This window comes from Bicyclus anynana, chromosome 25 (assembly GCF_947172395.1).
Source record: "Bicyclus anynana chromosome 25, ilBicAnyn1.1, whole genome shotgun sequence".
NCBI lineage: Eukaryota > Metazoa > Arthropoda > Insecta > Lepidoptera > Nymphalidae > Bicyclus > Bicyclus anynana.
Window position 1 is genome coordinate 6,225,803 of NC_069107.1, and position 17,799 is coordinate 6,243,601.

At 35.6% G+C, this 17,799-nt stretch overlaps 1 protein-coding gene across 4 annotated transcripts in view; it reads right to left on the bottom strand.

The window, feature by feature from the left end:
* The window catches only part of LOC112058326 (protein pangolin, isoforms A/H/I/S), a 226,321-nt gene that overhangs the window by 128,176 nt on the left and 80,346 nt on the right, over positions 1–17,799 (bottom strand). For all 4 annotated transcript variants that reach the window (XM_024099072.2, XM_024099069.2, XM_024099075.2 and 1 more), the window contains exon 3: positions 4,604–4,667. In XM_024099072.2, the coding sequence (XP_023954840.1) occupies positions 4,604–4,667 (64 nt within the window). The remainder of the gene's footprint in view (positions 1–4,603; positions 4,668–17,799) is intronic.

Below are 17,799 nucleotides of genomic sequence, written 5' to 3' on the forward strand. Positions count from 1 at the left end.
TTGGAATTTCGATAAGCTTTTGAAACACCAATGATCGAGCAGTAAGGAATTTTAATTAAACAAATCTATCATCATTATCAATGATGATCATTCGGCACCTTGCTGAGCTCGAGTCTCCTCTCAGAATGAGAAGGGTTAGGCCAATAGTCCATCACCCTGGCCCAATACGGATTGGCAGCCTTCACAAACGCATAGAATTAAGAAAATTTTCTGGTTTGCAGGTTTCCTCACGATGTTTTCCTTCACCGTTTGAGACACGTGATATTTAAATTCTTAAAATGCACACAACTGAAAAGTTGGAGGTGCAAGCCCCGGACCGAATTCGAACTCACACCCTCCGGAATCGGAGGCACAGGTCACATCCACCTGGCTATCACGGCTCTCAACAAATCTATACAAGTACTTAATATTAATAATACTAAGAGTCGTGATAGCCCAGTGGATGTGAGATACTTTCATCAAAGAAATAAAACAGTTCCCATAGAAGCACATGTTTGAAATATTCCATAGAAGTACTACAAAGGTTCGCTGTAAAAATCGGTAGCATCTGTCAAATGTCTCATTAGCTTTATTATTTAACCGACCATAAATTAATCGCTAAATAAATGAAGCCCGTCAAAAGCCCCGAGCAACCGCTGAGGAGATTAACCATTATAAAATCATCGCGCGCTAAAGACACCATTGTTTCACCATGAATCATAATAGTAAATCGAATATGATTACATTTGCATATAAGCCGTCTACAGATGTACCGACATACGAGCTGTTGATTAATTTGCAGTTGTGTAGACGTTGGTTTATAATTGGAATGTACTATGTATTTCCCCAAAAGGCTCAGGTCACACAGAGGGCGATGGAACGAGCTATGTTAGGAGTATGCGTGATCGAAACAGAAATGAAGAGATCCTTTGAAGAACCAGTTACCGACATAGTTCTGTGAGTCATGAAGCTGAAGTGGCAATGCGCGGGGCACAAAGTTCGAAGAGCCGATGGACATTGAGGTCCCAAGTTGCTGGAATAGCGACAACGCACTAGAAAGCGCAGTGTTGGTCGACCCTCTCCCCTCCCCCACTCCCCACCAGGTGGACTTTCGACATCAAGCGAGTCGCAGGATACAGGAGGTAGGATGGATACCTGCTTACAACAGCACTACAGATTGGGACGTAGGTAATGTCGAACTCTTACCGACTAAACTACCAAAGGAATGGAAAATTCTCGGATCTTACTAATTCCATTAATCATCAATATATTTTCGTGTTTTTTATTTGGTTATTTAGGTTATACTCATAAAGTTCCCATAGTTATTGAAAGTTTAAACGTGTCGAATTGTCGAATAAGATTTATTAATGCATCTATAATAATCAGGTTCTGTCTTAAATTGTATTGTTGTTTTATTAAATTGTAAGTTGGCGCGTCTATAGCGGCTAATAGGTAAATAGAATATGAATGCGTCCGATTTAGTACAAAGGTGGGAATTATCGGCGCAGCCCCGCCGGCCATTATGTGAGAATTATGTGTGTTTTATCGCCAGCTTATAATCATCTGTCACTATCGTTACAATATTTTCGTATAATTTCATCTGACTCCACCTCTGTGTAGGGCGGGGACGGTTTCATTAAATGATATATCGATACTTTTTGATATCGGAATATATCGATAAAACTTAATTATTATATTTAAAATTTAATTTTATTGATTTTTATATGAGTCACACTAGAAAGTGTAACATAATCTTACCAACACCAAAGATGGAAATGCTTATTAATTTTCATTTAATAGAATAATTTTTCGTAAAAATGGTTTTAAGTAATAGTTAATAAAGTTAAATTAACGTCTTAACTCATGTAAATTTGTCTAGAGGATTCCTGATTAGTATCGGTTTTTCTATTTCATTATTATGATAAACAATCTTATTATCCGGTACAATTAAATAATTAATAGGTTGATAAAAACCCATAAAATTGTAAGATCTATACAAACAGGACAGTAAAGTAAATCAAACTCCCATATCTAGTGTTTAAAGATGTACGCAAATACAACAGACCCTAGATTAATAATAAAAAAAAATAGGATATAATATTGTTTATAAGTGGATAGATTTCGCTTTAAAATATAGGGAACAATGGTCATGTTTAAAAGAGACATCCTCATCATCATCATTCAACCTACATTCCGTTCACTGCTGAGCTCGAATCTACTCTCAGAATGAGAGGGGTTAGGCCAAATAGTCCACCACGCTGGCCTAAGGCGGATTGGCAGATTTCATACACGTAGATAATTAAGAGAACTCTCAGATTTCCTCAAATGTTTTTAATTCACTGTTTGAGACACGTGATATTTAATTTCTTAAAATGCACATAACTGAAAAGTTGGAGGTGCATGCCAGGGCCGGAACCTACACCCTCCGGAGTCAGAGGCTAAGGTGTAAAGAATAAAATAAAATCTTTACCGTGGTCCGATAATAATTAAAAATGTATCGACACTAGCACATCACTAGGCACGTCCGAACGCCTCGTTATTTGTTGTTATTAGTGTCGTTTTTTGTTATTTCTGCCCCGGGATGTTTTCGAGGAACCGGTTCCGACTAATCTGATCAGCTCGCCACGACTCCGGACCAGAAAAAATATAAAAAAAAAACACATAAAGAAGTGACGTACGGAGTATTGGGAAGTTGTATTTTATGGGAAACGAAACAACGTGTTAAAATAACTCTCTAAGGATTTTTATTTCGATTTTTGGATTAACTGGTAAGTCCTTATGGTTATTTTGAGTGAGTATATAATATATACCCCTTTAGCAAACACTAAGTACACTTACTATTTTTTTTTTATATGTATATTGTATACCCACGCTTTAAAACAATTTCTCTTGATGGTAAGTGTATTAGCTGGTCAAGCGCGAGCCTATTTCATATAAATTCAGATATGGGAAACGGTGCAGTGGCGTGCATACGGTTTTTAGCTAGGGTAAGCACTACTGATACATTTGCAATAAATTAAAAATTCCTTCCCTAATACAGGTCTTTAATGAATCCTGAGGGGATGCAGTGCATTAATGCATCTATTAGGTGATGTGAACGCCAATGCGGGTGTGAAACAACTTCCTAAGTTTGTAATAAAATAAAAATTTCTTGGAGAAAAAGAAATACCCAATAACTTTACAGCCCAATATCGAACCCAGGGCCATTGGTCATTTTGTTGTCAGAAAGGAGATGGGAAGATGATTTTAAGAAAATAGGAGGACCACAATGCATACGAATAGCAAAAGACAGGACTTGCAAGACAAGCTTTTTGAAAGGGAGATCAATCGAATGAAAAATTACTATTTTAAATATTTGTTAACTCTACACTTTTTAATTACTTTGTTAGCAAGAATGTAAACTTATAAACAACAATAAAGGCTTATTTCATTTCATTTATCGAACCCAGGACCTCATTAGAGTTGGATAGATTGACCACTAGACCAAATAGGCAGTTAAAAAGTCAAGTTACGATAACATTTCATTCAACACTGAACTTGAATTAAAGCAAGGACATTGCTCTTGAAACTGGTTTAGAAGTGCGATTTATTTTTATACTAACCGGTGAGGAAAATCTACAAGTAGGTATTTCTTGCAATTGTCACTTTTGATCACGCCTCAATGGAAACGTCTAGATTATGAATGTACAACATGTCCGATTTAATCTAAGTGTTAGACTATAATTATATGAAATCTAGTTTAATACTAGATCTAGTTAACATTTGTCTAAGACATCTAACTAATCTGTGCCGTCAGATGGCTCAGTAGATTATGACCTCAGCCTTCGATTCGGAGGGTGTAGGTTTGAATCCGGTCCGGGGCTTGCATCTCCAACTTTTCAGTTGTGTGCATTTTAAGATATTAAATATCACGTGTCTCATACAGTGACCTGCATACCAGAGAATTTTCTTAATTCTCTACGTGTGTGAAGTCTGCCAATACGCCGGCGTGGCGAGCCTATTCATTCTGAGAAGAGACTCGTGCTCAACAGTGAGCCGAATATAGGTTGTTAATGATGATGGTGATCTAACTAATCACAGTATCACATTAATATTATAAGATGAAATTTTGAGTAGCACATAGATTTACTTCTTAAGGTCGTAACACACATATCGTCTCAGAAAGGGATCGTTACCGTGTCGCATTGTCGTCAATCAGGCTCTCGGACCATACGGAGAGATGTCTAGACGACTAGCCATAACCGCGGCGACGGGGAGGCGTAAGCTTGCCCCTAGGATAGGCGATTACGTTACGTTTCCTATTTGTGTGATTTGCAGTAAAGAATTCCATATAGACTTACTTTTTAGATCATAGCACACATATCGTCTCGCAAACGAATCGTAACCGTTATCGCATTGACGTCAACCAGGCTCTCAAACCATACGGAAAGATGTAAGTGATCAGACGACTAGCCGTAAGCGTAAGCAACGGGGAGGCGTAAAAGTTCCATTTAAAGAAATACTACAAGGTTCGAGTTCATACGGTGGCGATTCTTTGATATGTGTACTACGACCTTTATACCGATATTCTCGCAATGAAGTTAAAAAACATAATAATAATTAAAAAGAAAAGTTTTGTACTTACCAAAAACAGGACTGAGATCCGACTTCACAGATAGTTTACCGGAATACGGTTCACCGGATTTCTCCTGTAAAAAAAATTACAATATTTAAGTAAGTATTTCCATGATAATGATAATAAAAAATACCTCTGCAGTGGAGACCCTTGGGCCATGAAGTCGCAGTGCCAAAAAAAAATACCGAATCATTTCACCTCGACTGGTGACAGAAGGGCTGGCTTATCTTTTGCGCAAAGGATCAGCCTGGCTGTCCAGCGCGGAAATGTAGCCAGTATTCTTGTACCATTCCACGTGGGCATGATTTGTATAGTTATTAGGATAAGTTATAAGCTAACTTACAACAAGGAATATATAGTTATTAGCTTATAACTTATCCTAATAACTATACATTCCTTGTTGTATTTTTTCTCAATAAAAAAAGGGGAAAAAAAACCTAATTAATAATAAATGATTAATAAAAATCGCTTAAACTAAAAAATTATAGTTGGACAAGAACATAACAACTAAACAATTATAAAAGAAAAAAAATGGAATATCATCAAAAACCTGTGCTTTTTATTTTTACATTTTTATCATAAAATCTTTTGAACATAATATGTTATACTATTTTATACCAATAAATTGGCAAAACAAAATAAATATTTGTATTATAATTAAAATTTTCGTAATTATAATTAACTATAAAAAAATTAGATCCAATCTATTAGTTATGCTCGATAATGTAGCACCGAACCTACTCAATGATTAACATCTAGATGACATGAAAAAAAAACCCATTCGATAAAAAGTCGAACGAATGGTGGAGGCGTATCAACCGATTCGCTTCACTCGGAATTTTTCCCCAAACAATATCTCAACTAATAATGGACATAACCAATCGAAATGTTTCCGCTATCATTAATCCGGCACCGAATTTCCTCTAAAGGGCCAATGGACCGTTGAAATGACGACACCTTAGTTATAGCTTGGCCCTTATTGTTGTGGCATGCGATAATAATATGAATGTTCGACACAATATCGAATGCATGAGATTTCTGTAAAATTAATTTAATTTTGTTTGAACAACTTTATGACACAACTTCAATTGCATAAAAATAAACATGTTTTGAAATATAAATAAATAATTAAAATCAATAGCTACAATGTGATAATTTTTTATTGGCTGCTTTAAAGCTACTCGTATAACTAAGCTCATCTATACTAATATTATAAAGCTGAAGAGTTTGTTTGTCCGATTTGAAAAATTCTGTTAGTGTTAGATAGCCCATTAATCAAGGAAGGCTACAGGCTACATATTATCCCCGTATTCCTACGGGAACGGAAACCACGCGGGTGAAACTGCGCGGCGTCAGCTAGTGTTGTATAAGTTCGTTATATGCTTTCCAATTGTTATTTAAAAGGTGTCTTCATTATAATGATTATGATATGATTATTATTATATATGAAGTATATTAAGTTCTATTGAATTAAAATTAGATTTATATTAAATAATAGCCTGTTTGTTACATACGAGTATATCCGGTTTACTTTTAACTATTTTCTAATTCACATAACCATTCGACATTAATAGCGTACGATGAGAGAATAATTCCCAAATACCTTCGATAAGGGGCGTAATTGGATAGAGGAAATCAGTTTACCCCACTCGAACGTGTTTACCCCGAATCAAGGGTAACTGGTACCTACACCTAGTTACCCTTGATTTGATAGATTTTTTTCGTTGGATGACCATTGTATTTACGGTCAATTGGGTTAAGTGTTTGGTTACACTGTGTTTATAGTTTGTGTTAAAGATTGACTGATCTATAAATGTACATACAGTGTGATATTTGGCTAAGTTTCGTAAGTATATTATTTTTAAAGTACGAGTATATAAATTGTAATTTTAAAATGCTCGACTTGGCGGGGGCACTGCCGTGCCCCCAGATTTAGATTTCAAGTGTCAAATAAGTGAAATGTAATTTCTTTTTTTTTTATTCTTTACAAGTTAGCCCTTGACTACAATCTCACCTGATGGTAAGTGATGATGCAGTCTAATATGGTAGCGGGCTAACTTGTTAGGAGGAGGATGAAAATCCACACCCCTTTCGGTTTCTACACGGCATCGTACCGGAACGCTAAATCGCTTGGCGGTACGTCTTTGCCAGTAGAGTGGTAACTAGCCACAGCAGAAGCATCCCACCAGCCAGACCTGAACTAAATAAGAAAATCTCAATCAGCCCAGCCGGGTATCGAACCCAGGACCTCTCGTTTTGTAAATCCACCGCGCATACTACTGCGCCACGGTGGCCGTCAACAAAACATTGTTTCTGAAACAATAAATGTCTTAAAACACAAAGTAAGCTCCCATTCGCACGAGGGTTTTTTAACAGTCGTTAAAAAAGGCCAATACTCGTAGTGCTGCTAGGGATGCAACATCGCTCATTATAAACATCGATATTGAAACATCGATATTTTAAAAATTGAAACATCGATGTTAAAAACATCGATGTTTATAAACGATACATCGATGTTTTTTCGATGTTTTTAGGATTATTTAAGTCATTGGTTTAAATTTTAAACATGGAAGATAAATCGTTTTGTCAATACATGTAACTTTAAAAAGCTATACAACTGTAGAAATATGAATGAATGATGGTGTTGAAATTGCATGATAGGAATAGAAAAGATGTGCAATAAGCAGATGATGTAAGAATGACATTAAAAGAGGAGGATAAAATAATTATACTTTAGCTAGAATATGTATACATTAAAACAACTTATATTATTGTATTGTGTAATTCAACATTTTTATTCATACTGGCAAATTACTTGGCCCTCATTATAGAGTTTAAAAATAATAATTTTGACAGCCTAGTGCCAAGTAAGCGGTTCCTCTCTTGAGTTATAACAGCTCCAGCTTCAGAGAATAGCCGCTCACTAGGCACTGAAGTTGCTACGATTGGCAAATGTTTCATCGCGAGTTTATAAAGACATGGGAACACTGTCTTCATGTCATCCCACATTTCAATAGGATCTCCTTTTATGGAAGTAACTGGTGATGACACAAACATATGAAATTCCGATTCAGCTTTTCTTTTATCTTGCGTTTTGTTTTTCATATTGTCATGTGTTAATTTTTTATGATAGCTCCATATATCTGCTTCTGCTTTTTCATCTTTTTCTGAATCATCTGAAGATTCTGGTAGTACAGGAACAGCTTGCATACGAGTTATATAATTGTTTATATAAGTAAAAAGTTTGGCTTTTGCATTTGCATCTTTAAAATGTATAACTTTAAACCGTGGATCAAGTGCAGTTGCAAGAGCTAAAGATGCGCAATGCTCAAGCTTATCAAACCTGTTGACAACCTCCTTTTGAATTTCAGCCTTCAAAACAACAGCGGTCTCAAATGTTGGCGAAAAGTTATCTAACATTGTACGTAAACAGCTTGCGAGTGGAATAACTTTACTGACTGTGATATAATGCTGTCCGGAAATCTCTTTCGTCAATCTTTCAAAGGGTTGTATCAGTTGCACTATTTCTCGCAAACATCCTATTTCACTGGATGTTATCATTGGTGGAGCATCAGGACGGCATAACAATATTGCACCAATAATAGAAATTAGTTCCATGAAACGTTCTAACATATAAAACGTTGAGTTCCAGCGTGTGCGAACATCGAGTATAAGTTTCTTTATCTGACCTTCCTTCAAACCAGATTCCCTTTGTTTTTTACGCAATTCATCACTAGCATTGACGCTGCGTTTAATGAATTTTACTATCTGGCGCACTTTACCTATAATTGCAGATGTAGAATCAGTTTCCATTCTGTGATTTAATGGGCCGTCAATGGCTAAATTAATTGTGTGAGCGAAGCATGGTATTATTTTTTTTTCACCAAACATGTCTCTGTTGACTTTCATGACCGTGCTGTCGTTGTCAGTTACTATAGCAGTGACTTTATCAATGGAAATACACCATTCATCAAATATCTCTGTAAGTCTTCTTTGTATGTATTCTGCTGTATGTCTTTCAAACAATTCAAAGACTCCTAGAGTTCCACTGGTAAGTTTGTTTTTTTCTAAAAAATGTATACTGACCCCAACAAAAGACTTATTCTGCATAGTTTCTGTCCATATATCATAAGTAAGACAATATTGTTCTGCTGTTTTTATGTAAGACTTGAAAACGTCTGACATAGCTTCGTATTTCTCATCTAGTCGTTTTTTAAATGTTTCCCTGCAAGGAATTTTGTACAAGGGTACAACTTCCTTCATCAGCATTTCAAAGCCCTTCCCTTCTACAACTGCAAACGGTTTGTGATCCATAATAATAAAATTTAAAATTGCTTCGGTAATTTTTTTATTTTTTGTACCTTCAGTACTTGTTATACTTTTAATTTTATTAAATAATTCACCGACATGCTGCTGTTTAGATTTTAAATTAGAACCTGAAGTGCTAGCCCCTTTATTCATAATATCTCTAGAATCAACTGTTGGTGCATTACCTTCAATGATATTTTCTGTATCTTCATGGGATGCTTCATTCTCTTTGCTTTTTTTGTTATGAGGTTCTTCTGCTTCTTGTGCAATCACAATATCGGAATGTTTTTTGAAGATTTGTTGTGTTGCCAGAAGTTTTCAGACATTTGTTACAGAACTTACAGATGGCTTCCTTATCGTCATTATCACTTTTTTTGAAGTAATTCCAAATTAAACTTTTTTTTTTATTTTTTGGCATTTTCACTGAAAAAATAAAAAATAATCCTTAAAAATCTATTAAACATATCTATGTATGTTTTAAGTTTCATCAAAATCGGATTAACGGTTCAAGAGTTATCACGGAACATACACACAAGCAAAGTATTTTTGCCACAAGTTGATTGTCAAATATATTAAAAAAAAAACAAGAAATGCTCAACATCGATATTTATCGATAAACAATATGCGTCCAACCATCACTATTTGCGAATAAACAAATCACGTCATAGGTATATTTTATTAGCTCTAAATATATTTACGAGAAAACAATGCCTAAATAACATGGATAACTACACCTCAGCTAACCATCAAGCCAATTCAAAATAATATGAGAAAATCACCAACCACAAAACTTAACCTCCAAATTATTTACAAGTGTTTTCCAAACTCGCATTTAAATTTACATAGTTAATAACAGTTTAACAAACGAATTCTAAATCTATCACTACTTACGCAGATACACAAAATAGGATGAATTGTTTTTCTTCGAATTTAATCTTGATTTTTGATTATATCTTTAATCTATCTACTTCGCAACACAAACGGCTAAAACGCTTCGCAACAATTCGTGCTAGCTGCCACAGACGACAGATGAATGCCACAGAGTAAATTATTATGATATTCTATTCTGCTAACCAAAGAATATATACTCCAAGGAGAAGAAGTGAATCTACATACATGAAAACGTTGGACATAACATTATTTCCGCAAAAACAAAAAAAATACAAAAATGTTTTTCTATTGTTTCCCGGGGTCATACTAATTCCTTGATTATACACTACTAGACTGAATTACTACTACTAGTACTACTAATTGATTTTCTCAATCTCATCTTATTTTCAATAATTAATAGCCGTAGCCAATGTTTTTTTTATCGATAGATAGATGGCGTTGAAAAAATATCGTTCATACAAAATCGTTCTTGATGAACGATGTTTCATCGATGTTATCATTATTAATATCGATGTTAAAACATCGATATTTATGAACGATACATCGATGTTTTTAAACATCGATGTATTGTTTGCATCCCTAAGTGCTGCAAGTCTGCTACTTTTTCAATAAACAACCAATCGGCACGAGTTTTGCGACAGAAATGATCTTCGGTCGAGACATGTCACATATACTACTACTATTCAAAACCTATAGAAAATTTCATGGTAATCGATTCAATAATTAAGGTGTGAAAGCTTAAGAAACAAATACACATTAACATTTATACTGTTAGTTATAATGTAAACACTAACAGGAGACCTTTTTTGGAGTAATACATTTGTTATTCATTATTTAATTACCTACTAATCAGTATTTGAGATCGCGGTGCAAGCTGACTTACTTGTACGCTCATAAAACCTATTAATCGATTATTAATTTATTTTCTCATTTTGTTTATATTCCAAGAAGTCTGAAAAAATATGTTAATTTTTTACTATTAACTACCTACTTGTTAATCATCGAAAGGTTTTATGAAAGCGTTCTTATACCATCCGACACAATTGCAATATTTTTGTTTGTATATAGCTTTTTGTGTCAGAAATAATATGCTCCCGATCAAACCACGGTAGCCACACTGATGTTGAGATTAACCATATACACAGGAGATATTATAGTGCACAAGTGTGTGTGCAAGCACAGGTGCACTCTTTATTCCCTCACTCTCATAGTCCAATGAGACGGCAGACCGACACGACCGGTGAGAGATCAGGCGCAGGACCGACGGCTTTAAGAAGAACGCGCCACTACTAATTTTATTATTTTATACTATAGATATATTACGGGCCTACAAAATCACTTTAAAAAGTGATCCGAATTTAGCTACTCCACTGAGCGCACACATGCACAATTTTGTGTTTACTTACATTTATAATAGTTTTTACACTTCCTAAACACATAGCTCGAATAATTCGTTGTTTAATAAGTGACTAAATGAAATTAAGATATGAAATTAATTGTGTACATTTGTCCGCTCTATTTTTGATGCGCTAGTGCCCTATCTCTAGTATAATCGTTGGCCACCACCGATATCGCATCGTACATTATAAAAACCTCCAAGTCAAGTCGATCAAACTTTTTGCGCCCTACAAAATTAAGCGCATAAAATTGACAAGCTTTTGAATATGCACGCCATGTTTACAATGTATAAAAATAGACGAAACGCTTATTGTAAATTATATGTTTACTTCGCGTTTCCCGATAATTGCAGCTGTGTTTGTTTTTGTTTACATCGCAGCGCGAACGCGAGTCCCTTTATGGTACAGCAGATGGTTGTAGATTGATATGTGTAATGCAATTTCATAGACGACGTTTAATGAATTTCTAAAAAGATCAACTGTCTAGGCATTCGTATACGGAGCGTGTAATAGACACGCAACCGAAAAGTAAAGGTCGCTGTACACTGGCGTGGAGTTTTCGATTGAAACTTCGGTGGAATAGCCTCATAAGTTCCAGTTCCACTGTTATAGTGGGCTATAATTCAAGAGATTGGGTTTTTTGAAACGCAATTAAAACGTTGTCTGCATAATATTAAAAAACTACTTTTGTGTCGTTAAATCTGCAATGCAAGAAAAAAAAATTAGCTTTAAATGTTTGTATTGTGGGACAATTTTGTGTGTCAATAATTCCCTAATGTGAAAAAACTATCTATACATTCTTACTTTTAATAAATAACTTAGTTTCAACGTTATATCAGAAAGTCAACACACGCCTTTAAACGGTAGTAAGAATTGATACTTTGAAGGGCTATTATGTTAAACTTTTTTTAAAGAATGTCAGCCTTAAGTATGACTTAAACATGACATGACATTTATGTCTTCTTCTTCTTCTTCTTCCTGGGCCATTTTCGCACTTGGCCACTAAGGGTTGGCCCTTGCAGTGGCGTTCACTTCATAGATGCCAAAATGTCCTGGCTACCCTGACGACTCACTACGATGCTTTATTGTAGAAGAAATTCCCATTTTGCTCAATTTTTACGTATAGTGCACACCGTAGTAAAAGTCCTTGTGCACGCCACTGGGCCCCTATTGGAGTCACTCCAGCCAACCGACCTCGCTCCAGAAGCTTGAGGCCCATAGTGAAGACATCAACACTGAGCTTTCCGGTGCGTCGCCATTCCACCTAACGTTAACAGCTCTTTGAATTACATGCCCAGTTCATTAGCTTCAGCTTCGCAGCTCAATCAATCAAGCCTCCAAACTATCGATGGTTTTGGTGTTTCACCCACCGATCTCTAAACCGGTGAAGTGGTGCTAATCTCAACAAATCTTCATATCTAAAGCTGGACAGCGGTGATCGATGTCGGGTAGTATCAACGGACAGGCCGTTCGACGCTGATAGCTTATCAGAGGCGCTCGATTAACTCACCACATGTATTACAGTATTAGACATACGAGTACATATAGCTTACATGTTTTGGTGTGTGGGATGGATTGCCTCAAATAGATATTTCATTATATTAAGTACATTTTTTTAGCGCCAACCTGAATATGACAGTTTTTTAAATTGTATATAAATTAAGAGTATGCTAATAGTAAAGCAATTTTGTAAAAGGAACAGAGTATCTGCGATCATTACTTTCGGAGCTACAGGGATTTAAAGGGTCAGATTTGCGGCGCTGCCGCGGATCTCTGAAAAACGCCCCATACAAAATGGCACGAACTAATGACGTCGTAGGCACTTAATGATCGTTAGATTTGTATGGGCGTTTAAATAAATTTACTAATATCTTTGTTATTTGTGCGTTTATGTTTATAGTTCATTTATTAAAAAATGTCACATTTAATGTAAGGAAGCTAAAACTGTAAGAATTTTCGTCTAATTACGATAAAAGATTTTTAATAGATTTTGAAATTTTATAATCTCATTTATTTTGCAAATATCCAGACAATCTTTGCTTTTTATGTATAATTAGTTAACATTGACCTTATTTACCCGATTTTTTTATATAAATCAATATATTCAAACCTAGTCATCATACCCATTGGAGCAGTGTGGTGGGTCAACGCTCCATATTACTTATCCCATATACATATACTTAGTATACTTTTAGATATTAGCATAATAAGCTAACCCTACCAACCAATGTGGTTTTCTAGTGGTAAAAGAATTTCCCAAATGGATTTAGTAGATGCAGAGATTTTTCCCCACAAACTTTTGTACCAATTCCCATTAACAGAAAAATAATGCAATTTCGCTTAATGTAAGATTTGTTTTAAGTAAGATATCTATTGAATATCTTAAAAAAAATTTTTCGTTTTAGGTTTTTTAAATAGATATAAAGTGATGCTCAACTAAATTGCACGTACACTAAACAATATTTGGTGGATATGTCCTTGCGAAGCGATAAGATTGTCAAGTCGCCATATGTAACGTATCTGCTATATATAGCGGCTTATCGCGATGGATATTGAGCCGAATTTTGTGTGATAACAGCTGTAGCTTGACCTGGAGTAATCCCATTCCGGTTTGTTTTATTACAGGAAGTTAATAAAGCCTATAGATGTAAACCAAAGTCACCGGACATAGCTCAGCAAGTCGCAAAATTGAAGTGGCAAAGAGCTCAGCTTACATAATCGCTTAAACTGACTATCGATACGTAAAAACTGCGTTACAACCTGAATAAATCCCTACGAGTGACCGTGACAGAGAACGATCCAAGATGACGTCATTTCGGTGGGAGATTTATGTTACATGATCGCAAAAAATTTTTGTCATTTGACATCAAGTGACATCAAGTGGATTGCAAGGAGCCGCTGGATGCTGGCGGCTCGAGACCTAGGTGTTTGGAAGTCTATCTCTCTCCGCGTCGTGTTCCTCATTACTGAGGGTTGTGACCCTCGCTCGCTCGGCTTTTCAAGACTTGTATAGCTTCGTGTACTTTTGTATCGAAAGTGGTGCGAGGTCTCTTCCCTTCCACTTTGCCTGTGATAACCAGTTTCTCTAAGTTATCTCCTTTTCTCCCGGCAATGTGACCGAAGTACTCGAGGATCCTCTGACGACAGGTGGTGGAAAGTCTTTTCGAGATGTTGGAAAAATGTTTAGAAGTCTGTACAAGAGGCATATTTGCAGCAGTAGATGTTCATCGGCTGTTAATAATGATGATGAATGATGATGATAATGAATTAATTCAAGAATAATTGTAGTACGTATAGGCTAATACTTATGGCCGATTAGGAAACCTGTTCATCAATCAAGCAGATTACAGAACCATATAACCATACCAAAAACGATTTTTAAACCATCGGCGATCTGTAAACGGAAAGGCACCGGAAAATTAGAAAATTCCTTTCCTTTTCCACTGCCTTGGGAAATGTGCACGACAAATTCAAATTTTTTTCGAGTTAGTAAAATTTCAAGACCTTTAAATAATTATGAAAAAAAGGCTCGACATTATTGTTAAGCATGATTTCAATTCTACGAAATTGTCACTTACGATAGGGTGACTAAATATACTATTATTTCGGGATATGTCTTAGTCATCATAGAAGTATATACCAGCTGGCCTATTCCCTATTTTAGCCTTATTATTAACCTATTAAAATAAAGATCAGATCAATTGACAAAATGTTAAAATTTAAAGAATTCAAAATTCATTTATTTCAATTACGCATAGTTTACAAGCACTGTGTTACTAACCTCCAGTAAGCAGCGGATGACATTTTTACATAGAATCTTAATTTCGTATATGTTAACTAGCATAAGTACGTCAAAGATAGTAAATAAGCCTACAGGGTTCGTTTTCCTTTTTCTACTGTATAAATAACATTAATCTAATAATTACAAAATTATACTAAAAGCGCCAAAATTAATGACAAATCCTAACATTTATAAGTCCTCGTACTTACATAATATTGAAAACAGATCTAACATTCTGTTTTAATTAGTAAATAAATTATATTTTAATGTGTTTGTATGATATTCAACAAAAAGTCCACTACACTTAATTTGATTTTATCAATTTTTAAACCTCGCTATCGACAGCTCTATAGTAGTAGGGTAAATTCGAAAGTTCTAGGTTCAATCCCAACCCATTTACAGTATCAATATATCAGCAGGCCCAACATGAACTAATCAGTCGGACAAACAGAAAAACTATTAACTATTTACCTCACCTCACATTCGCATGCATCCTACTTTTCTAAAAATGGTCATGGCTACCCTAAATGTAAAGAAACTGTCCATACACGATCGCCATTACATATGTAGAAAGGCGCATCTTTAATTGGCATCGATATCGGGCATCAAGTTGTTCCCCGTATGTAATTACACGTTCCTAATACCAAGGACATGTGTAATCACCTGCAATAACAGAAACGAGGTGAACGCTGTACGCAGACTGACATTTCGACCGCACGCGGTTAACGCATGCATCGAGTACAGTCGCACATTGACACGTACGTTCTTCAATGATGTCTATTTGCGTTACTTTTTGCAGATGTCTGAAAACTGCAACTTGTGATTTTTCGCAGTGCAGGTTTGTTATCTCACGTCACAGACTATGTTCGCTTAATAAAAAGAATATTTACATCGCATTTATTGTTGAAATAAAGTCAATAAAATTATCTCAGTCGGTAGATACTATCTTTGTCTATCTATAGCGTATACTATTCCTTCTCTGCCTATTTTTAACATAATGCGTAAATTGAAATTTAAAATTTTCATTTCAATCTATCGCCGCGTTTAAATGTAAGTATAGATTTGAAAAATTGTATTAATAAAGTTCAATAGGTCCAATGGCCGTGTTAAAGGGTTTCTTTCCTATAAAAACAAGGTCTACAAAGCACATACGATGTTATTTTTCGTTTTTTAGTTTAGTACCTAAAAACATTTTTATAATTTTGAAGTCAGTTGTATTTTTTTATTATTTTTTTTAATAATATTTATTGAAAAACGCATGCGGTTTGAACTACAATGTGTACACAGCAGCTCAACATTTGGAAAGGGTATAAAAACTGGTCGAATTTTGGGTTGAGGATTCTTTCTTTAACGTTATTCAATCACGCAATGCACAGCTTCCAACTAATTGTAATTAAACACGAATTGTACGGCGCAATTACTTTTATGGTCCTGGGTACGATTCCTTGCAGAGGTCGATATAAAACGAAACTGAATATTATCGTTGTTAAAGCCAATGCGTTTAACTGAAGCATTTGGATGTAATTTTCAGCAAATTATCGAATTATAAGTAATCAAAACTTGTAGCGAAGTAATATTCAAGTAATGACGGCCTTGACGGCCTCCGTGGCGCAGTGGTATGCGCGGTAGATTTACAAGACGGGGTCCTAGGTTCGGTCCCCGGCTGAGCCGAATGTTGTTTGCTTAATTTGTCTGGTGGGACGCTTTGGCTGTGGCTAGTTACCACCCTACGATCGCTCCGGTACGATGTCGTGTAGAATCTGAAAGGGGTGTGGATTTTCATCCTCCTCCAAACATCCCTTCTTCCTTATTATTGCATAGTCACCTTTTATCAGGTGAGATTGTAGTCAAGGGCTAACTTGAAAAAAATAATTGCTTTTTTTAATTATCATTACCAGGTGAGAAAGTAAATGTCCAGGACCGACGTCTTCACATTCTCTCCGAGGCACGGGGGTGTAAAGTCACTAATTTCCCAAATCAGTATTTCATACCCCGACACAGGGTCCTGGAATGGCGACCCCGCACTAGAAGGTGCAGTGTTGATCGACCCCACCAGGTGAACTGACGACATCAAGCGAGTCGCAGGGATTCGCTGTATGCAGGCGGCTCAGGATCGTGATGTTTGGAAGTCCCTACAAAAGGCGTATGTCTTGCAGTGGACGTCCATCGCCTGATATGATGATAATCTAGGATTCGAAACCAGGGAATTCCTATGATCTGAAGCCACATAGGCTAACTAGTAACTGGTCCAACGAGACAGTAAAAACTTACTGCAATACTATGGAAAGGCAAATCATATTGCCTCTATGGTGTGCCAGCCACACATATCGCAGTGCCAAATGCCAATACATAAAAACGCAATTAAAACAATTATATTAAATGAAAACGTAACATATAATTGCGTTTTAAATTTTAAATTCCTGACAAATTTGTGTAAAAATTAAAATCTCGCATTTTCGATTACAACTCGACTCGGAATAACCATTTAGGGTTGTCACATTTTTTATTTATATTAAATTATAAATAAAAAATGTGACCGCTCTTACCGTTGAGCTATTGAGGCTCATATATTTACATAAGTAGCTCATGTAAATATCGTTTCATCTAAATATCTTTTATTAAAACCTACCTTTATAAGAAGAAGAACCTCCTCCTTTTTGGAAGTTGGTTAAAAAATACTTATTGCACACAAGAATCAAATTAAATAATCAATCAAAACTAAAAATTAGCATGCAAAGGCGGTCTTATTATATATATCTCTAACATAACTGTAGTAGGTATAATACCTAAGTGAGGTAATAAAAGTCCTCAGCCGGTTAGACGTGTAT